The following is a 23,926-nucleotide window of genomic DNA, read 5'->3' as shown; positions in this document are numbered from 1 at the left end:
CACATGTAGACCGGATGGGCATACTCCCAGGCCCCCTCCAAGATCCTTGCGAGAGTAAAGAGCTGGTCCGTTGTGCCACGACCAGGAAGGAATCCTCATTGTTCCTCTTCAATCCGAGGTTCGACTATTGGCCGAACCCTCCGTTCCTGCACCCTGGAGTAGACTTTACCAGGGAGGCTGAGAAGTGTGATACCTCTATAGTTGGCGCACAATCTCTGGTCCCCCTTTTTGAACAGGGAACCACCACCCCGGTCTGCCACTCCTTGGGCACTGTCCCTGACTTGCACGCAATGTTAAAGAGGCATGTCATCCAAGACATCCCCTCCCCAAACATAGCTTTCAACATTTCTGGACGGATCTCATCAATCCCCGGGGCTTTGCCACTGTGTAGTTGTTTGACTACCTCAGTGACCTCCACCAGGGAAATTGACGATGATCCCCCATCATCCTCCACCTCTGCCTCTACCATAGAGGGCGTGTTAGTCGGATTCAGGAGTTCCTCAAAGTGTTCCTTCCACCGTGCAATTACTTCCTCAGTTGAGGTCAACAGTGTCCCATCCTTACTGTACACAGCTTGGATGGTTCCCCATTTCCCCTTCCTGAGGTGGTGGATGGTTTTCCAGAAACACCTTGGTACCGACCGAAAGTCCTTCTCCATGTCCTCTCCAAACTTCTCCCACACCCGCTGCTTTGCCTCTTTCATGGCAGAGACTGCAGCCCTTCGGGCCTGTCGGTACCTTGCAACTGCCTCCGGGGTCCTCCGGATAACACATCCTGGAAGGCCTCCTTCTTCAGTCGGACGGCTTCCCTGACCACCGGTGTCCCAACCTCCACAGGGGTGCCTGAAAAACTCTGCCGGAGGTGTGAGTTGAACATCTCGCAAACAGGGGCCTCCTCCAGACGTTCCCAGTTCACCCGCACTACCCATTTGGGCTTTCCAGGTCTGTCCAGAATCTTCCCCCACCCCTTGACCCAACTCACCACCAGATGGTGATCAGTTGACAGCTCTGCCGCTCTCTTCACCCGAGTGTCCAGAACATGCGGCCTCAGATCAGATGATACGATTACAAAATCGGTCATCGACCTTCGGCCTAGGGTGCTCTGGTACCACGTACACTTATGAGCGTCCTTATGTTCGAACATGGTATTCGTTATAGACAATCCATGACTGGCACAGAAGTCCAACAACAAACGCCCGCTCCAGTTTAGATCAGGGTGGCCGTTCCTCCCAATCACGCCTCTCCAGGTATCTCCATCATTGCCCACGTGCGCGTTGAAGTCTCCCAGCAGAACTATGAAGTCCCCTACTGGTGCTCTATACAGGACTCCATGCAGGGTCTCCAAGAAGGCCGAGTACTCTGAACTGGTGTTCGGTGCATATGCACAGACAACAGTCAGAGTTTTCCCCCCACAACCCGTAGGCGTAAGGAGGGAACCCTCTCGTGCACCGGTGTAAACTCCAATGTAACGGCGCTCAACCGGGGACTTGTGAGTATCCCCACACCTGCCCGGCGCCTCACACCCTGGTCAACTCCAGAGTAGAATAGAGTCCATCCTCTATCCAGGAGTACGGTTCCAGAACCGAGACTGTGCGTTGAGGTAAGCCCCACCAGATCTAACTGGTAGCGCTCCACCTTCCGCACAAGTTCCAGTTCCTTCCCTCACAGAGAGGTGACGTTCCACGTCCCCAGAGCCAGCCTCTGCCGCCAGAGTCTGGTCCGTCGAGGCCCCTGACCTTCACTGCCACTCATGTAGCAGCGCACCCGACCCCATGAGTGGTGGGCCCATAGGATGGAGAGGGGGGTGCCACGTTGCATTTTCGTGCTTTGCCTGGCTGGGCTCCGTGGCGAACCCAGCCACCGGTGCTCGCAGTCGGGCCCTCCCTCTGGGCCTGGCTCCAGACAGGGGCCCCGGGCTTCCTCCGGGCAGGGTAACTCCTCCTCCCTTTGTTTTCTTCATGAGGGTGTCTTTGAACCATTCTTAGTCTGGCCCCTCCCCTGAGACCACTTTGCTTTGAGAGACCCTACCAGGAGCGCAAGGCTCCAGACAACACAGCCCTCAGGTTCATAGTGACACACAAACCTCTCCACCACGGTAAGGTGACGGTTCCCGGAGTGGTGTAGCATAATAATAATAATAATAATAATAATAATAATAATAATAATAAAAACTTTTTCAGATTTCCTAAACTACAATACCAACCTAGCATAACAAGCTTAATTCAGATGATACCCAAGCAAATAGCTGAAAAAAAAACCCCAAAAAGTCAAAACTTTTTAAACCATGTCTTCTACATGTATAGAATTCACACTGATTCACATGTCTTGAGCTACTGTTCAAATAGTTTATAACCCTGTACATGTGTATCATTGCAGACACCATCCACCCTGCAGATGGTCTATTCCAAAAAGCCATAAGCTTTTAGAAATAAAAATGTGTAACTAACTTGGAAACTTGGAAAAATCTTCAAAAAGAGAAAAGAAGAGGCTGGTAAGGAAATGATTGCTGATATAAATAGCTGATATACCATACATGCTAACAGGAAGTAACTTGTTTTGCTATTAATATGAACATACAAAAAGTACATTGTATTGTTCTTTAAAACAAAAAAATGGCAATCAAAGACAAATTGTTTGTTTATTGTTTATTACATTGTGTTACAAGAGGCTTAAAATACTTTGGGACATGTTGTTATTGAAAAATGTCGGGCCACGTCACAACACACCATGCTTATTTTCCTATAATAAGCATTAAGTCTTGCTGTATTTTTTTCTTTACACATTTCCTTACACTCACTGTATTTTTAGCTCATTTGTTTAACAGCAAATTTTATTGACAAAATCAGAAAATTGCTTATTAATCGTGGCAGGTGTTTGTAACTGTAACATGAGGTGTGAGAGATTGTAGGTAATAAAAGAACAGGAACTGTTTCACAACCTGGAGCTTGTTTAAAATGAAGAGGTCATATGTCATCCTGTTCTGCAAAGAACTGCTAGACCCGAGACATCTGTAAGTTGTAATTGTTAAGTTGTAATTGTGACCATGACTGCCATTTTCACAAGTCTAAGAGACAGAAAGTTGTGACTGTGAAGCTAACAGGCTGTAGTTCTCATATATAACATAAGACGCGTTTAGTTAAAGTTGACCACACTGCTGTGTGAAACCCAACGTACTACTCAAACATTTGCTCATTTTGACACCTTCACTAGATTTTTTTACACTTAGAGTTGTGGTAGGAAGTTTGCATACCCCTTGCAGAATCTGCAAAATCTTAACACTTAACAAAATAAGAGGGATCGTAAAAATCCCATGTTGTTTTTTATTTAGTTCTGTCATAAATAAACTATTTCACATAACAGATGTTTACATATAGTCCACAAGACAAGATTATAGCTGAATTTATAAATATTACCCGTTCAAAAGTTTACATACCCTTGATTCTTTATACTGTGTGTCACTACCTGGATGATCCAAGACTGTTTTTATGTTTTGCGATAGTTGTTCATGATGGGTATTGTTAAGGTTTTAATGGTATTACTACTCTTACCGATACTGCTTATCGATCTGGAACTTTAACGGTATTCTTATTGGTACTTTGCACATTTCAAATGGTGCTAAAACTTCAACAAAGTGCCATAACTCTTATTTTGTGTTTTTCTGACCACAGCTGCTGCAGATGACATAGACGATCCTAGATCAGGTAATAATCTCTCTCTCTCTCTCTCTCTCTCTCTCTCAACCAGAGACGAGCTAGCTAGGCAGTCGACAACTTAGCATTTCTCTGTCTGCGCATAATGAACTTTTAAAAGCTTTGACAGACTGCTTGTGTTTCTGCCCTTACAAGCAGAAATCGTGTTGCACTTGTGGTAACGAGCGTTGTCTGAATCAACTCTAGTGACCTGTAACCACATTGTGAATGTTTGGTTCTCTCCACCATCATCACTACATATTAAGTGGGAGCGTTCGTGTTGTGTGTGTTTGTGTGGTCGCTGTTGCGTGTGACAGACAACCTCCATGCACGAGAGATTTCTCTTCTGGCTTGTCAATAACAAAAAAGCAGACGAATATCTTTAGATTATCGCAAATTAGAAATGGTTGGTGAGATAAAATGTGCAAGATACCGTTTATTTAGCAATAATAAATAGGAAATATATTTTCTTAATTTCTCCAGTACCGAAACGTCAGAGCTTATCGATACTACCCTCTTTCATAATTTAGCACGGGGGCCAGTTTAATACTTGGTTTCGGTCCCATCCCTATTCATGAGTGCCTTGTTTGTCCTGAGCAGTTAAACTGCCCACTGTTCTTCAGGAAAATCCTCTAGGTCCTGCACATTCTTTACTTTTCCAGCATATTCTGCATATTTGACCCCTTTCCAACAGTGGCTATATGATGTTTAGATCCATCTTTTCACACTGAGGACAACTGAGGAACTCGTACACAACTATTACATGAGGTGCAAACATTCACTGATCCTCAAGAAGGTAACACGATACATTAAGAGCCAGGGGGTGTAAACTTTTGAACAGGATGATCTGTGTAAATTGTTAGTATTTTGTCTTCTGGGAGACATGTAACTATCTTATTTAGCATCTAAAGGGCAGTACTAATACACACACACACACACACACACACACATATATAGCCCCGATTTGAAAAAAGTTGGGACGCTGTGTAAAATGTAAATAAAAACAGAATGCAATGATTTGCAAATCTCATGTTATGCACAATAAAACATAGAAAACATCAAATGCCTAAACTGAAGAAATGTGCCATTTTAAGGAAAAACTAAGGTAATTTTGAGTTTGATGGTCACAACACGTCTCAAAAAAGTCTGCTAAAAACTACATCTACAATTTGTGGAACAACTTCAGTATAATGTTCGTCAACATAAAATTGAGAAGACTATGAATATCTCATCATCTACTAGAATTTTTTTTTTTTCAATCGTCCAAGGAGACAATAGTATTCAGAATTTCTCTCACATAATACAAGGGAATTATTTCTGTATCGTGGACATGAGGATGTGTATTATAAATGCATAATGTTCTTACAGTGTTGCTTCTTATCTTCAACAAGTGAGACAGAGGTGCAAAAAAGTGAGAGAGATTGTGGCGTAGCTAAAAATACAACTGTTGGCTAAGACACCTTTAGTGTGTCACTGAAGGTGAGAGAGTTCAGGACGTTCGTCCGTCTGTCAAGCACAAACACAAGCTTGAGAACGCCGGGGCACAAACCACGCAGGAAACTGTGATGACTGATTAGATAAATCAAAAGAAAGTGTAAGTAAAAAAAAATAATTAATAAAAATGAACATGAAGAAAAACATTTTTTGAGCAAAACTATAGATTACAAGTTAGATCAGAATCAGTTCTCAGATGTTTTAACTTAATGTTTCTGTTTCCAACAGGACTTGTGGTGTCTTAGAAGAGGCCTTTTACACCCCGTTATGGCAAAGTTCCATGGACCAAGGTTTTTATTCCTGATCCTGGCAGGATTAGTGTTATGTGAGTAGAACACTTTTCTATAACGGCATGTTTTACTATTCGGGAAGCTATGTACAGGCAAAAATGTGACATGGTGATCGTTTTCTTCATAAATGTTTATTATTATTATTATTATATTATTATTATAATAATAATAATTTATGGTCTGTCCGTTTCTAACATTTCTTGAGAATGACAGTATAACTGAGTGACTCATTTATTTTTTAAATGAATACACTACATCCTTTGGACTGAAGAAATATAATATCTACATAATTATTGAAAGCGTAATTATGAAATTCTATACTAAGATATATATGGAGATGATAGATGATGTTGGACTCGGCATTTAAAAACTCTTCCATGATGCCTTGCTTCCTGTTACATTTCTAGATCAATTGGAATAAGAGAACTTCTTATGCTCTCCTGATGAATTTTTTCGATTCAATGAGTGTGTGTGTGTGTGTGTGTGTGTGTGTTCGTAGGTAGGAACCGGTAATATGTGTGTTCTTTTTGGGTGTGTCCACTGAGGCTCTGGTTTAAAACAGTCTGAGTGATGCTTAATGGCTGCTTGAATGGTTTCACTGTGTGCTGCTCAGCACTGGATTCAGAGTCTCGGCCTGATCTTACTGTTCTGATTAAACCTCCGTCTGCCAGCATTTTCTGCTTTAAAGCTACTTTCAGCACAGTTTGGGTGTTGAGCATGTCCTCGTCTACTTCTGAGAACAGTTATAGATCCTTTTTGGTGTCTTTTTCACAATACAGTCTGATTCTGAAATGTGGCCACTGTAACTTGAGTTGGTGTCTCTTCCAAACTGAAAAGTTGTTTATACAAAAAAAAAACAAAAAGTTTTCTATATATGTTTCTATATATATATAAAAAACGCATACATTTGTAACCCCTTACACCATTCTTCTGTAAGATATGTAGTAAATGTATATGAAATACTGAAACTGTGGAATACTGATGTATAGCGTTTAGGAAGTGGAGAGATAAAGTCATGTGCGCACATGCCAAAATGATCATTCGAACTGAACAGTGTCTCATGTGTATAAACCTGATAAGACTTATACAGCTACTCTATAAGGCACTTCACAAGAAGTGAAATGTTATTTCAACACGTTCTACTACAACAGATACGGTAGTAAATAGTTTATTATATGATTATATGAGCTTAATAATACATACTACATGATTTATTAGAATTACGGTGATATTATTATTTACAAGTTATTTAAGTTAACGCATAATATACAGTAACTACTTGAATTAGGAATGTAATTCCTCTGGATTCGGTGAACAGTCCAGGGAGTTATTTTAAGGCGCTTTTATTACACAAGAATGTATCGGGCTTAATTTTTGAATATAAAATGGTAAATGCAAAACAAATTTCCAAAGCAACCCTCATTTACACTTTAGCTAGCTCTAACCACACCCAATATTCTTAGATTCGAGATTCAAGAGATTCTAGCTGCATTCCTAAACAATTCCCCATACCACACAGAAGTGTGTGCTTCTGTTGAACATTACAAGCAAGTCATATATATGAACGTTTGTGTGTGGACAGTGTAGGAATGGGGAAGAAGACATAATCATACACATTCCAGACTGAGACATCTACCACAGTGGTGTCACCATATAATAATAATAATAATAATAATAATAATAATACAACCAACATGATTCAAGGCCTTCCAAATGATGAGCAAAAATAGAATAATATGTTTTACCTTTATAACATTATCCATTTAGAGAGGAAGCAGTAAAGTATTTTACTGTATTGTATTGAATTGTAAACATCACATCATTATCTTATAAGTAGTTCAACTTAATAGATGTAATATAAACTGTAGATGCAGTGTTGTGGTGTAACATGCCAGCTAATTTCACACACATTTAAATACGTATATATATAGGGTAAACTGTATATACTCTAACATTTACTTTAGAAATACAATGTGGATTTGATCAGTGACAGTGACAGTGTGGTTTGAATATCCATTACAACATTTGTGTTTTTTTTTTAAATAGTACTTTGCTGTAACTTTTCTGAAAACATGTTATACATATCCAAGTAAAGAAAGCAAAGTGTTCTCAGCTGGGGAAAAGGGGGGGGGGGTTACAGTGTACAGGAAGCTATGGTTAAAAAACTGAAATAGCTTGTGTGCACTCGTTGCTATACCAACCAGGCTGTGCTATACATAAGCCACTGTCGATGATGCTCCTACATTCGATAATTTATAAGACTTGGACAGGAATATGGTCGTGTAAGATGTATACAGCAGGTATAAAAAACAAACAAGCAAACAAACAAACAAAAAATGCACACAGACACACACACACCTTTTTTTCTGTTAGACTCTGTCTCCCTAATATCCCACATCATTTTTGTTCTAAATGAATTCCTACAACCAAAAGTGTCGAACTATAAATATAAAATGCTATGATGTATATAACTATGTGCAATATTTTTGTCCACAGCATTTGCTGATTCATTGCTGAAAGCTTCATATTTTAAGTTGCTGCTTCAATGTTTCTGTGGAGTGTGCTTCATGTAGCTTACAGCATTGCTTTGTGTGGTAACAGTAACACCTACAGTCACCCCATCAGTTTCCCTAGCTTCCACTCAAGATAACACAGGGTCTTCTCATCATCATCACCACCTTCATCACACACTCTGATCAGTCTTGCACTCACTAAAACTCCAAGCTCTCCCAAACTCTCACCCTCAGTCAAGACCCCACCTGTGACTTCACTCTCAGTGACCCAGACCCTGGTGATCACCATGCTATTTTTCTCCTAAATTTGGTCACCTCCCATTTCCCACCCACCAGTCAGTTCTCCCCTATCATAGCAGGGAGGGTGAAGGCTAACCTCTGAGACAAGTGAAGCCAGCCCACCGCATATTTTCAAACTGCTGCTCACGCTGCAGGAAAGCGCGGTCTCCTCCGCATACATGAGCTCACAGACACACACGATTGGCTAGTGTCTCTGTGATTGACAGGGGAGAAAGCGTTAGCCATCCCTCCCTTCCAGAGAGCACAGACAATTTAGGTTCTCGACCATGCGTGACCGTGGCATCGTCAGGATTCAAAATTACGATGAAAGTTTTATGTGAGTATTGCAAAGTGAAGCAACATGTGGGGCAGTGGTGGCTTAGTGGTTAAACCTCTGGGTTACGGATTGGGAGGTCAAGGGTTCAAGCCTTGGCGTTGCCAAGCTGGCACTGTTGGGCCCTTGAGCAAGGCCCTTAACCCTTTCTGCTCCAGGGTTGCTGTATCATGGCTGACCCTGTGCTCTGACCCCAGCTTCTTAACATGCTGGGGTATGCCCAGAAAAGACCTTCATTGTGCTGTAATGTATATGTGACTAATAACGATCAATAAAGAAATAATAACAGATTAATAAAATCTCAGAATACTACTTAAGGAAATGTCAAAATTAGAACCTTATTTTGTGCTTTATTTTGAAAACAGAGATCATTTTAAGAGTGCTCACCCTACCTATATAGTAATATATCATTTACTGTCGTCCTCTTGATCTGATAAATCAGGAATCATGATCCTGAATATAAACTGAAGTCCATATATGTGCTTAGTCCTTGTGTATGGTTTCAGCTATTCATTAAACCACTTCTCTCTTTTTATAACTACAGATTTGTTAGATGTTAACCTTTTCCTTCATAAATTACTTTCACGCATATCCAGATTCATTAGATTTTCTAGGGTTGAATTTTGATTCTGTCTAAATATCAAATATTAAAAAGTAAATGAATTTTAAAATAAAACAAAATTAATAATAAATTTTCCATTGTTCAGAATGTGTAATATTCTGGTCTAAAATAGGCAATGAAGATAAAAACTTTTTAGAAAATATAATTTCTGAACATAAAAAATGCATGCAGTTTGGGACTGTTGCATGATCCAAAAAGAAAAAAAAATAAATCAAATAAATCCATAAACTAGTTTAAAACAAACAAACAAGCAGTGTTCTTGACCAAACAGCCTGCACTTCACCTAATAGGCCTGTAGGTGGCACTTGGACGTCATTTAATCAGTTATGATAGTTTCATCAAATGGTAAATCAATACAAGATGCAGTAAGTAAATAAGAGTAAATTGAACATTATTTACCATTAATGCGACTTTTATGCAATATGCAAATTCATCTGTCCGTTCAGACTGGAAAGAACGATACTCGTCGTCGTTTTTCTTTTAGTCATTTCACCTTTGTTAAAAAAAATGAAAACAGACTGGTTATGTAGTTTTCAACTGAGTTATGAATAAAAATGGGAAATTACTGCTCTTGTTCACTGTCCAGTGAAATTTGAGCTTGTTGTGCCACAGGTTGGTGTATACATGACAAACGGGCATCGATTATGAATTATGTAATATTTTAAAATATGTAACATGTAGAGTTTTAATTGAATTGACACACTAGCTTTTGTGATTCCTTTTTTTTTCCTGCTGTTGAGCCATAGACAGTCATTGAAAGAGCCTTATATGGCCTGCCAGAAATAGGTTCCTGACCCCTGACTTAGAGTAAATTTCCTGGCACAGACAAACTATTTTTGTTTAGGTCTAACACCCTGATACTGGATTGCATTCATATTGTTACTGCACAAAAGGCAAACAAATCTGGTACATTTGTACATTTCAGATGGTCCTAAAGCTTCAACAAAGTGCCATATCTCTTATTTTGTGCTTTTCTGACCACAGGTACTGCAGATGACAAAAATGGACCAGGTAATAATCTCTCTCTCTCTCTCTCTCTCTCTCTCTCTCTACCGCTTTACCTCTTTTCCTGACTCATTGTATTGCTTTACATGCACACTAACCATAAATTGTGAAATTTTACAGCAGATATTTCTCTTTTTGCTTTTAACACAAACAAATTTTTTATATTCATTTCAAACCTAACAAAAGGTGTTGGTTTATGGTTTTTGTGGCGCACACACACACACACACACACACACATACATACATATATAGCCTATCATGGAGATTGTACTATTAGCTGTAATTCACAACCTACTGACATTGTTGACAATTTGCAGAAAACTCAAACGCAAGCACCTCTGACTCCTCATGCACTTCCTCCACCATGAACACAACCTCACCCCCACTCACAACCAGCACAGCAACAGGTAACAAGACAGTGATGGATCACACAGCTGCGTGTTTCATACTTACACACACACACACATACACACACATACATGCATAAATACATAGCCTATAATTATATATAACACACACACACACACACACACACACACACACACACACACACACACATACATACATACATACATAAAGTATCTCACAAAAGTGAGTACACCCCTCACATTTTTGTAAATATTTGATTATATCTTTTCATGTGACAACACTGAAGAAATGACACTTTGCTACAATGTAAAGTAGTGAGTGTACAGCTTGTGTAACAGTGTAAATTTGCTGTCCCCTCAAAATAACTCAACACACAGCCATTAATGTCTAAACCGCTGGCAACAAACGTGAGTACACCCCTAAGTGAAAATGTCCAAGAGTGGGAAACATGTAATTACAACATGTAATATTTTCTTATTTTGCTTAATGAGGCAAATGAAGTTATGTGATCAGTGGTTATGACGCGACTATAGATACATAGATACGTTTGCTACATGCTGTATTACATACATATTGATATACTCATGTATTAATAACACAAGAGCCTTGCCCACAAACACCACCAAGCATCAACAATCAAATACAACCGTAACCATGACTACAGCCGGTAATAATCACTTTTGTGAAGAATACATTTACTGAAGGTATTGATAATAGTTTTTACTAGATGCTGTTTCCTCAGCACAGACATTACAGCCTGCCCTGAATACAGTATGTCCCAACAGGTCCAACCAGTCAGAAATGTTTATATTTAATAAAATATCCCAATTTGGATAAAAGACTGGATTAAAAAACATTTAAACACTGAATGATGTGTAACTTTGTTTTTAGAGCATCATACTAACTAATCCTGCTATTGTGTATCATGGAGATTGTACTATTAGAAGCTTTGCTGTAATTCACAACCTACTGACATTGTTGACAATGTGCAGAAAACATAAAAGCAAGCACCTCTGACTCCTCACGCACTGCCTCCACCATGAACACAACCTCACCCCCACTCACAACCAGCACAACAACAGGTAACAAGACAATGCTGGATCACACAGCTGCTTAGTTCTCTCTCTCTCTCTCTCTCTCTCTCACAGACACACACACACACACACACACACACACACACACACACACACTTCTTATTATTGACCTTTATATTTATATTTCATCTAAGTATATATACTATAATTTTGTCATTCTTTTTACTCCACAGAGACATCCCCCAAGTGTAAGTACAAGTCCATCAATTCCAAAGCAAAAGTTCTTCTGTTTATGATCATGATATTGTTTTGTTCACGATGTACATGAAAACATTTCTTTACAGGCAGCTACACCCTCGAAGAAGAAAACGATACTGTGACAGTGAACATTGACAAGAATGACTCAGCAGTCAAATACAAGATTAAATTCACAGACACATCAGATGGAAGCAGTACAAAAACATGGCCAGAAGAGTCTTTCCCAATATCACTTAAATCATTTAAGCCTTGCCAAAATTACGCTGTCACTCTTACTCCTTCCTGTAAACCCACGACTGGATTTTTTAAAACAAGCGAATTAGGTAAGTTAAATATATAATTTTGTGTACAGAATTTGTACACGTCTTTATTCAACTAATAATAAAGTGGCTATTATATTTAATAAGAAAAGATTTTTAACAGCTTTATTTAATTTGATTGTTTTTGCAGTTGACTCAGATGTAAGCCACATGTTGAAGATAACTGGGGCAAAAGTACAAGTGTGTTTTGAGACCAAATGGGATTTGAGTAAATGTATTGATCTCGATACCAGTATCTCCTGCACTGGCTATAGCGTGACTTTCAACGGAGATCCCTGCAAGAAATCTATCCCTTTCACACTTCCCCCAGGTATATATTGCACTTATTAATGTACATGATAAACACAAAAATACATATATATTACATTGTATACTGTATACATTATATATACAGTCTCTAATTAATAAATCTCATTAATTAATGAATGTAGGATGTATTGTATTAATAACACATAGCACGGTTTGGAATTTGCACACCCAAATTACAAAAGCTTAAATATAGCTGTGCGTACAGTATGTGGAAGAATCGTTTTGGAAAATAAATTCTTAAATGTGTCTGTTGCAGTAAAGCCTGTTATTAAGTATACAAACGAGTTCCCTACGAAATTACGTTGGGACAATCAGCCTTCAAACTGCCTAAAAGACCTCACATACAACTGCAATGGTAAGCACTGAAGTTATAAACGCTTACACTGTTTAATAAGAGCAACTGTTTGTTTTATTGCCACAAAAAAAAAAAAAAAAAATCATGATGTAATACATAATAATGATGTTTATAATATATAATAATTAATAATATATAATATATAATATAATAATTATATTATAATATAATATAATATAATATAATATATTATATTATATAATAATTTTTTATAATAAAAAAAACTTTATTCTTTGTAGGTTTGACAGTTGCAGATTTTGAAGATTTGAAACCTTTTCATGATTATGAATGCACTGGGACATATGATTATGAGAGTGGAACAATTACAAGTGATCCCATCCGAGTTAAGATTGATTGTGGTAAGTTGGTAATTTATCAGAGTATCAGATCCTATAAAAAAAAAGCCTAATAGAAGTGTTTTGACCAAGGCACATCATTCTGACCTTCTCTCTAATGACATTAGCTTCAGTAAGTCAGTGGACACAAACTGGACGTGTGCAAGTTGCTAATAATGATCTCTTTTACCGAGCTGAGTTCTCTCACACATTTAAGTCACTGTAATTTTATAAAAAAAAGAATTGAATAAATCTGAGTATACAGCCTGGTCAAAGTGTGAAACTGTCAGTGTAGAAGTTTTAATCTATTATTCAAGGATTTAAAAGTTTTAGTGTCTTTTAGTGTATCGCACAGTGAAATTCTGTTAGTGACATCCTAAGCTGATTCATAAAAAAATACAAACAAATAATAAATTCATTTTAAAAAAGACAACAACTTTTTGAAGACAAAAATACTTGAATACAAATGATAATAAATAGACATTTAATCCAATATAAAAGTACAAAACAACACAAATTCTGCTCAGAGAAGACAGTTAAGACAAATTTTTTGGGCACTGACTCAATTTCAGCATTTTCCTTATGCAGTGAGAACCTCATCAGCCGGTAAGATGACATTAAGGTGATATCAACAAAACAAATAGGTCACGGATAACTCTTGTGTCAAAGCATAATGAGAGCTGTATGAGAAATGGAATAGTAAAGTGAAGTGGGAAAAGAAATTTAAGTCTGATATTAATTTAATAAAGACAGAATTAAGAAGACACAAACTATTCAAATATTAAAATGTAAAAAAATATATATATATATTAAAACATGTACATGTTCTAAATAATATTATATGGGACATCAAATGCAAAAAGTTGAATATACTTTTCTCTATAACTATTTATTTATTTTTTTGTTTATTTGTTGGTTTGTTTGTTTGTTTGTTTTAGTTACATAGTGACTCATGTCAAATAACTGTTTTAAGTTTCAGAGTAAATTTTACATATGAATCTAAATGTAAAATGTAAATATTAATTCTAAATGTAATCTACATTTTAACCCTAAATCATAAAACTAAATCTTAAATGTAGAAATTTTAATAATTACCCCTGCCCTCTCAGAGTGTCATTGAGAGCACACAATGCTGGTAGGGTTGCCAGTTTTACACCATACTATGCTAGTTGGAACAAAGTCTCCTGACGGCATTTTTTTTTTAGCTCATTTAAGACAGTCCTCAGCATCCAAGATCTTGTTTTAGAGCACATAAATCAGAATTAGTGTTCTGGATTTTTCACTGCTAATCCTAGCAGTTAACTAAAATCAACTAATCTGGCAAGATTGTCTTAAAGCCAGCTGCTAACTGTAGCACTCTAGCTAATGTGAGCTGACCTAATGCTATCTATTAACTAACATGAAGTAATGTGACAGGAATTACTCCTCACACATGAATCCATAAAAGATAAGGATTTATGTCTATTTCTACTGGAAGCAATAAAATGTAAAAGCTATATCAAATATAGGAGCTATTTCAGTGTCCCTGTACAGTTTATCTATTTATATTTAGTGATCACTTTTATCCTGGTCAGAGCTGAGGTGTATCCGGAGTTTGTCCCAGGAACACTGAGCTCAAGGAGGAAGAGATTTGGGTCTGCCTCCCCCCCCCCCCCCCCCTTTTTTTTTAAATACCTATTTTGGTTTTGAACATAATAATGTGTGGTTTGGACAAAACTTTACGTCGATGCATATAAATCTGATGGAGTCAAGTACTTTTATAGTGTGCAAAGTTCAACAACAGAAACAGTTTTCCGCTGAGACAAATTTAAAGCCAGTTTTAATCCATACATGCTTCAGTTTGTAGACATAAAAACACACAAAAAAATAAATAAAATAAATGTAAATCCCATGATCCCTCAAATGCCAAGATTGTAATCATAGCTAATGAGAGGGTAAAGGGTAAGAAAACAGATCGAAATCATTCACATAAGTATCCATCCATCCATTTTCCATACCAATTATCCTACACAAGGTATTGGGGGAGCATGGAGCCTATGCCAGGGAACTTGGGGCACCCTAGATGGGGTGCCAACTCATTACAGGTCACAATCTCACGCATACATTTACACACTACAGACAATTTGAGAATGCCGATTAGCCTACAATGCATGTCTTTGGAGTAGCCTGAGGAAACCCTCACTGAGAGGCACAGGGAGAACCTGCATGCTCCGTTCACACAGGGCAGAGGTGGGAATTGATCCCCAAACCCTGGAGTTGAGAGGCAAACTTGCTAACTACTAAACTAACATGCCCCCTATAAAAAGTATAATGGAGTGAAAATAAAAATAACACTCTACATATTTCAACTACTTTCTAAATGTTTAAGGAAAGGGCCCCGATAAAATATAATAATAAAACATATTCTCTCCAGTCATAGGGAAAGGCCCATCTCACTAAGCCAATCCTAAAACCTAGGAGAAGCTGTATAGTTGCAGCCCAGAATGATTCTCTTGGCTATAACCATGCCAAAGATTAAACACAGTAGGCTCAAAGGGCATATGAGAGAGTCAGTGTGGCAGTCAAGCAGCCAAGAAGGGCAAATTTAATATTAGGACCAATCTCCATATCATACACCAAAGAGTACCAGCAAAATATATCCTCCAGAAATTAAATATGTTTGGGAACATCCAAAACATATGATATAACAGTCCCCTCAGTACACAAGCATCGAGCAGAGTGGGGATAGATTGGTAAATTTTCTGAATATTCTCTTTGTATTAATGCAAACTGTGCATACCATAAACTGTATAAGCGGAAGCCTTGCATTAGTAGAACATGTATGAATCGTCTGCAGACCGTCCTTACAGGGCTCCTCCTCAAGCTTTCTTGACCAGGCTGCTTTAATGTTCCCAGTAGAGACCATAAAATGAGAGGAGAACATGGAAGCAAACTATGCCTAGATTCAAGAGGTTGTTGTAAGTGATATAAAAAGGATGTTCATGTGGCAAATTCTCATAGTTAGAGAAGGACTGTTTAACAAAATGACAAATAATAACAAAATAAATGACTAACCATCCAGATACAAATCCTTGACTGTGACAAGACCCATGTCTCTCCATGTTCAGAAAACTTTGTCTGTTTTAGCATGCTAAATGTATTATTATTATTATTATTATTATTATTATTATTATTATTATTGCATATATGAGAATATACTGAAAGCTGTATGACTTCAGGACTTCTTGGACTTGTTTTAAAATTCTAACAGATTTATGGGCTACAAATTTTTATGAGGTATCTTTTTAAGCAAGTAACCAGTGGAAAATGATCAAGCAGATAGAGATGTTTAAGTGACTGAGTAAGCTTCAATATGTACCCATTTAGGAGAATCACCAATGCTGCCATCAGTATTAAGACTGCAATTCTGCCAATACATGAAAGCTCTAGTATTGGCTGCTAAATAGTAGTGCATAAAAACAAGGGTAGGTCGCCAAGGTCCTTGAAATTTTGCAAATGGGCTTTGGAAATACGATGGGCCTTGTAGCCCCGAACAAAAGGCAAGATAACTGAGTTCAGTAATTTATAATAGGAAGTAAACATATGGGTAAATTATGAAAAAGATCAAGAAAATTGGGAAGGGAAATCATTTTATCACACTGACATGCGCAATCAGGGACAGTGGAAGAATCCTGCATTTCTCTATACAAATGTTCAGTTTATTAATGGCTTCAGTAAAGTTAAAATTCAAACAAGTCCTTAGGGTCCTTGGGAATGGTTACTCCAAGGTAAGTAAAGTGTTGATGGGAAATTTTATATGGGACAGAGATTAGAAATCTTGCATCTCAAGAGAACAAAAATGCTCTTTTCCCAATTAATTGAAAAACCAGAATAGGTACCAAAGTGTTTTATCAACTCCAATAGAGCATGTCATGACATGGTACATTCAGATATGTACAAAAACAAGTCATCAGCATGTAATGACAACTTATTTTCTGTCCTGCACAAAGCCTGTCTGATCAGAATGGATTAAAGAAGCAACATGTTTGCCCAACCATTTGACCAATACCTTTGCAAACACTTTTTGATCACCACTGAGCAAACTTAGTGGCCTATAGCCAGAATTATCTCAAAAGTGTTAATAAATGGTATAAGAAATTGTAATTCCTCAATGACAATCACTATTATTTAATCTAGAGAGGTTTTAAAAAAAATGCAGCTAACTACTCTCTCTGTTATAGATATAGTGAATGAGCCCAGTCTCTCTGTAAGTCATAATAGCATTCATGCATCCTGGCAATTGGATAGCAAGAACTGTCCATCGATTACCACAGACTTCACCTGGAAAGTAACATGTAAAAATGGTAGGAAAACATTCTCTTATAGTGTAAAGTTAGAAGAAACATGCAAGATCTCTCTTTTTTAATCTTAGAAATCTTTGTGTTTCTATTTCATTCCAGGTTCCACCAGCTCTTTAAAAGGTTTGTCCCTGTGCTTTACAGATGCGTCCTCTTCATTTCAAATGTTCTTCTGTCTTTTTAATCATTATTCAACAGTCATACTTCATTATGAGTTTTATCATTTCAGGGCACTGTACCAAGAACTCCTGTGAATTTTCTCATTTGAAAAGTTTTACGGTATATACTTGTGAGTTTGAAGCGGCTTATGAAAACAAACCATTTCACACCACTACCAAAACTACAAAAACCTGGCCTGGACGTAAGTACTGCACACGATTTTCAAGTTTTCATGTCTGATGGTGTTAGTAATGCATAATAACTAACCATGACCACTAATCCCAAGTGTTGATCTGATACATAATCATTGTAATATTTGTTTATTTGTTGAGAAAAGATGTACAGTTCCAAGTCCCATGATCCTTGTCCTCCTTTCTTTCTCCCACACTTTCTCTTTTGATCAACTCCCAATTAAGCCATTATCTATTCTCACTATATCTTAAAACTGTTGCTGTTGTCTTATTTATTTCTTCTTTGTCATGGTCCAGCTCCTTATTTCTTTGTAGACACAGCAGAATTGGATCTTTAACCAGTAGGAAGTCACGTCTACATAGACAATAGTAGCAAATTCAAGCCACAACTAATTAAAACCAAACTGATCACAACATGATGCAAAAACCACCACAAAGTCTTTCAATTTCTCAAAGAGTCTTTCTTTGAGTCCGTATATACTAAATAGTGTGTGCGTGCGTGTGTGTGTGTGTGTGTGATTGGGATCACGTGTGCATGAATAGATGGAGGAGTTTGATGGGGTGATGGGGATTGTAGTCCCTTTTGTAGTCAGCAGTGTTTTCTGGGAAGTGGAGTTTCTTGCTGATTCCAGCACTGACACCACCAATCTATGAGGATGAATATACTTTAAAACAAACAAGGAAATGTTCATATACTACATCTAAGGCATGAATATGTACAGTATGACTTAAATGTTCAGTGTATTCTTCTTGCTAATGCACATGTTACCAAAGCAAATTTCTGCTATAAGACTGAAGCATAAGCTTAAGGTTTAATTATTGTTAAAGTTTCATAAATTCTAATATTTCTCTTCTTTCTTTTATAGAACCTACGTTAAAAGGAAGCAAAATAACAGCAACACATTCAAGCTAAACTGATCACAATATGATGGCAGAGCCACCACAATGACCACAAAATGGTTGTTTAATAAATTCAAAAATGTATATTTATTTATATAATAATAAAGATGTAAATAAGTTGTTATTGGTGACCTGTATTATTGTGTCACTGGTATTTCAAAAATAGAAGAAGAAAAAAAAATAAATAAATAAAACCCTGCACATATAGATTATATGGAAACAGACACAGACATCAGATCTTGTCTGAGAAAAGGAAAGCAGAATTGATGTCTTTGGAAAGCAAGAGCCATCATGACGTGGTGATCAGTTCAGCTTGAACGGTCCATGACTTCTCTCTGTAACTGCAACCACCTGCTGGTTAATGATCCTCATCTCTCTGCATTATATTGTTTAGTGTTTCAGTATGTTTGACTCAGTTTATGAAAGGTTATACAGTATATACCATCAATCTATGAGCACTGTATAACAAGTAATAAAACAAACACGGACATGTTCATGTATAATATTTAAGACATAAACGTGTGATGTAAACGTATTCTTCATGCACATATTACGAAAGCAAATTTCTGGTATAAGACTGAAGCATAAGCAATGTCATAGCTCCTTCAAAACTAAGCAATTTAATTTAAAATCCTTTAATTTCTTTGATTTTTCTTCTTTCTCTCATAGAACCGTCTTACACAAAAAGTCCAACAAAAAAAGTGGAAAGCCGTAATGCTTTCAAAGTGAGCTGTTCAATCGACAATTGGAATGGTGATCCGGGAAAGATCTTCGCAGAGCTCTACATTAATGATCATCTGGAAGAGAATAAAACAGACTGCAATGGAAAAAGTTGTGATTTTCATTTCACAAACCTCTACTACTCAACACAATATAAAATTAAGGTACTGACATTTGATCACACTTATCTGACTTTCATTTTGCAGTTTATAAAGTAATTAGTCAGTGCTAATTTTGGGAACCACTGCATTATTTTGATAGTGGACTTCACACTGTATTTTTACTCAGGTGTATGCCCAAAATGGTAATGGGAACAGAACAGTTATGCTTGATATGGATCATTCCAGTAAATGTAAGACCCACTTTTACCTCCTTTGCCCTAATTCAGATGTCCTCATATTTTATGTTCTTCTAATATCCATATTATAATAATAATATATTAACAACCAGTCTAAAACTAATATTTGGTGTGTTTCAGACAATGACACAGCTGTAATTGAATTTAGCTGTTGGGGCTATATATACAGTGACGGAAATAAGTATTGAACACATCAACATTTTTTTCAGTAAATATACTTCCAATGAGGTTATTCACATGAAATTTTCACCAGACATCAGTATTAACTCAAGAAATCCAGAAATATAAAGAATTAAAGTCACATAACACAACATTAAAGTCCTAAATAAAGTTATGTGTAATAAAGTGGAATGACACAGGAAAAAAGTTTTGAACAAACTAAGAAAAAGCAGTTCTTCAAGGCAGGGTAAGATAAGGAACCAGCTGAAATCCGTAAGTAATTATACCAGAAAAATTGGACTTTTTGAATGTCATACTACACACCACATACTGTGTTTGGAGAAGAAATGGCAGTGCACATCACCCTAAAAAACACTATTCCAACACTGAAATTTGGAGGTGGAAGCATCATGGTGTGGGGCTGTTTTTCATCGCATGGTACTGGCAGACTTCATATAATTGAAGGAACAATGAATGGAGCCCTTTACCGGGAGATTCTTGAGAAGAATCTGCTGCCATCCACCAGGATGATGAACATGAGACGTGGGTGGACCTTCCAGCAGGACAACGATCCAAAGCACACAACAAAGGAAACTCTCAATTGGTTTCAGAGAAAATAATGAAGGTGTTAGAATGGCCCAGTCAATCACCTGACTCGAATCCAATTGAACAAGATTTAAAGACAATATGTTTAGAAGAACGGGCCAAAATCACACCTGAATACTGCGGCCCATTAGTTTCTTCATACAGGAAGCATCTTGAAGCATTCATTAGAAACAGGCTTCTTCACTAAGTATTAAATAAATTTCAGTTAGCGTGTTCAATACTTTTTCCTGTCATTCTACTTTATTACACATAACTCTATTTATGGACTTTAATGTTGTGAATTCTTTATATTTCCGGATTTTTTGAGTTAATACTGATGCCTGGTGAAAATTTCATGTGAATAGCCTCATTGGAAATATATTTACTGAATAAAATGTTGACACGTCCAGTACTTTTTCCCCCCGCTGTAGTCGAGAGACCTACGCATGTTTGTTATTTTATAGCAATGATATCAAGGTTACTTATGTCTTATATTTTTTCCAAAATGTAAAAAAAAAAAAAAAAAAAAAAAAGGTTACATTTCTTTTACATTTTCTTCTTTGAGATGCTTCTTATTTAGTTCATTATTGTAATTGTGCTTATTATTGTATAATAATAAAAAAAAATGGTCAAAAAAAAAATATCTTGAATTTCAGCTGACTCAACATCAGCTCCAAATCAGTCTCTACAGTGAATTCTACTATCTCTAAGTTAATTACACTATATATCTAAGCTAATTATAAGGCTTAGAACAGAGGTCGGGAACCTTTTCAGCTGGCAGAGCCATAAAAGCCAAAGACAGTTATGAATTTTTTCTTTAAAGAGCCAGAGAAAAGTTAGAAATGTTTTTGTTTTCATATGTCTTCTTCTAATTATATTATAATTATTATCTTTACTATTATTGCATTAATTATAAAAAGTGTTGATGTAATAAATGCCATTTGACTGTTTGCATGTTCTTGACCTAACAGCCTGCACTTCACCTAATAGGCCTGTAGGTGGCACTTAGATAACCAGTTATGATAGCATCGTAAGTAAATTTCAAATTTACTAAATTCAAAGAGCAAATTGAACATTATTTACCATTAATGTGACTTCCAAATATGCAAATTCAGCTGTCTGTTCGGACTGGAAAGAACGATGCTCGTCATCAACAGACTGGTTATGTAGTTTTCAACTGAATGTAGAGTTTTAATTGAACTCACAGCTTTTGTGACTCCTTTTTTTTCATTCCGTTGAGCCATAGGCAGTAAAGGGACATATATGGCTCGCCAGTCATAGGTTCCCGACTCCTGACTTAGAGTAAATTACCTGGCACAGACAAACTATTATTTTGAACACCCTGATACTGGGTTGCATTCATATTGTTAGTGCACAAAAGGCAAAAAAAAAAAAATCTGTCACATTTGCACATTTTAAATGCTCCTAAAGCTTCAACAATGTGCCATATCTCTCTTTTTTTTTTTTTTTTTTTTTACCACAGATGTTGCGGATGACACAACTGGATCAGGTAATAATCTCTCTCTTTTTTTATTTATTTATTTATTTTTATTTTTAAATAATTGATTACATGACTCATTGTATTGCTTTACATGCACACTAACCATCAAACTATCAAATATTACAGCAGATATCACTCTTTTTGCTTTTAATGCAAACCTTTCATTTCTGTGTATATTTTTATGTTCATTCCAAAACTAACAAAAGGTGCTGGTTTGCTGTTTTCGTGAACAGCCAGTGTACATTTTTGGGCTCACCCACAGTATATCTAAGCATCTTTAATATTAAAATATGTGTTGTGTGTATATGTGTGTGTGTGTGTGTGTGTGTGTGTGTATGTATATATATATATATATATATATATATATATATATATATATATATATATATATCACATAAGTGAGTACACCCCTCACATTTTTGGAAATATTTGATTATATCTTTTTATGTGACAACACTAAAGAAATGACACTTTGCTACAATGTAAAGTAGTGAGTGTACAGCTTGTGTAACAGTGTAAATTTGCTGTCCCCTCAAAATAACTCGACACACAGCAATTAATGTCTAAACCGCAGGCAACAAAAGTGAGTACACCCCTAAGTGAAAATCTCCAAATTGGGCCCAATTAGCCATTTTCCCTCCCCGGTGTCATGTGACTTGTTAGTGTTACAAGGTCTCAGGTGTGAATGGGGAGCAGGTGTGTTAAATTTGGTGTCATCGCTCTCACACTCCCTCATACTGGTCACTGGAAGGTCAACATGGCACCTCATGGCAAAGAACTCTCTGAGGATCTGAAAAAAAGAATTGTTGCTCTACATAAAGATGACCTAGGCTATAAGAAGATTGCCAAGACCCTGACACTGAGTTGCAGCACGGTGGCCAAGACCATACAGCGGTTTAACAGGACAGGTTCCACTCAGAACAGGCCTCGCCATGGTCGACCAAAGAAGTTGAGTGCACATGCTTAGCATCATATCCAGAGGTTGTCTTTGAGAAATAGACGTATGAGTGTTGCCAGCATTGCTGCAGAGACTGAAGGGGTGGGGGGTCAGCCTGTCAGTGCTCAGACCATACGCCGCACGCTGCATCAAATTGGTCTGCATGGTTGTCGTCCCAGAAGGAAGCCTCTTCTAAAGATGATGCACAAGAAAGCCCGCAAACAGTTTGCTGAAGACAAACAGATTAAGGACATGGATTACTGGAACCATGTGCTGTGGTCTGATGAGACCAAGATAAGCTTATTTAGTTCAGATGGTGTCAAGCGTGTGTGGCGGCAACAAGGTGAGGAGTACAAAGACAAGTGTGTCTTGCCTACAGTCAAGCATGGTGGTGGGAGTGTCATGGTCTGGGGCTGCATGAGTGCTGCCGGCACTGTGGAGCTACAGTTCATTGAGGGAACCAGGAATGCCAACATGTACTGTGACATACTGAAGCAGAGCATGATCCCAGCATGTATTCCAGCATAATAATGACTCCAAACACACCTCCAAGATGACCACTGCCTTGCTAAAGAAGCTGAGGGTGAAGCTGATGGACTGGCCAAGCATGTCTCCAGATCTAAACCCTATTGAGCATCTGTGGGGCATCTGTGGTGCATCCTTAAACGGAAGGTGGAGGAGCACAAGGTCTCTAACATCCACCAGCTCTGTGATGTCATCATGGAGGAGTGGAAGAGGACTCCAGTTTCAAACTGTGAAGCTCTGGTGAACTCCATGCCCAAGACGGTTAAGGCAGTGCTGGAAAATAATGGTGGCCACACAAAATACTGACACTTTGGGCCCAATTTGGACATTTTCACTTAGGGGTGTACTC

General features: G+C 37.5%; 2 protein-coding genes across 2 annotated transcripts in view; both read left to right on the top strand.

The window, feature by feature from the left end:
• LOC128613894 (receptor-type tyrosine-protein phosphatase C-like) overlaps positions 1 to 23,926 on the top strand; it is a 141,372-nt gene that overhangs the window by 19,139 nt on the left and 98,307 nt on the right. The gene's annotated exons all lie outside the window — the stretch shown is intronic.
• LOC128613569 (receptor-type tyrosine-protein phosphatase C-like) overlaps positions 4,826 to 23,926 on the top strand; it is a 41,438-nt gene continuing 22,337 nt past the window's right edge. The window contains exons 1-14 of the mRNA XM_053634456.1: positions 4,826 to 5,282; positions 5,411 to 5,507; positions 10,205 to 10,231; positions 11,862 to 11,876; positions 11,973 to 12,209; positions 12,337 to 12,516; positions 12,772 to 12,870; positions 13,110 to 13,229; positions 17,426 to 17,548; positions 17,645 to 17,665; positions 17,772 to 17,903; positions 19,462 to 19,676; positions 19,801 to 19,864; positions 22,098 to 22,124. Of these exons, the coding sequence (XP_053490431.1) occupies positions 5,450 to 5,507; positions 10,205 to 10,231; positions 11,862 to 11,876; positions 11,973 to 12,209; positions 12,337 to 12,516; positions 12,772 to 12,870; positions 13,110 to 13,229; positions 17,426 to 17,548; positions 17,645 to 17,665; positions 17,772 to 17,903; positions 19,462 to 19,676; positions 19,801 to 19,864; positions 22,098 to 22,124 (1,318 nt within the window). The 5' untranslated portion in view covers positions 4,826 to 5,282; positions 5,411 to 5,449. The remainder of the gene's footprint in view (positions 5,283 to 5,410; positions 5,508 to 10,204; positions 10,232 to 11,861; positions 11,877 to 11,972; positions 12,210 to 12,336; positions 12,517 to 12,771; positions 12,871 to 13,109; positions 13,230 to 17,425; positions 17,549 to 17,644; positions 17,666 to 17,771; positions 17,904 to 19,461; positions 19,677 to 19,800; positions 19,865 to 22,097; positions 22,125 to 23,926) is intronic.

This window comes from Ictalurus furcatus, chromosome 10 (assembly GCF_023375685.1).
Source record: "Ictalurus furcatus strain D&B chromosome 10, Billie_1.0, whole genome shotgun sequence".
In the NCBI taxonomy this organism is placed as follows: Eukaryota; Metazoa; Chordata; class Actinopteri; order Siluriformes; family Ictaluridae; genus Ictalurus; species Ictalurus furcatus.
This window is presented reverse-complemented; position numbering and strand designations above follow the sequence as displayed.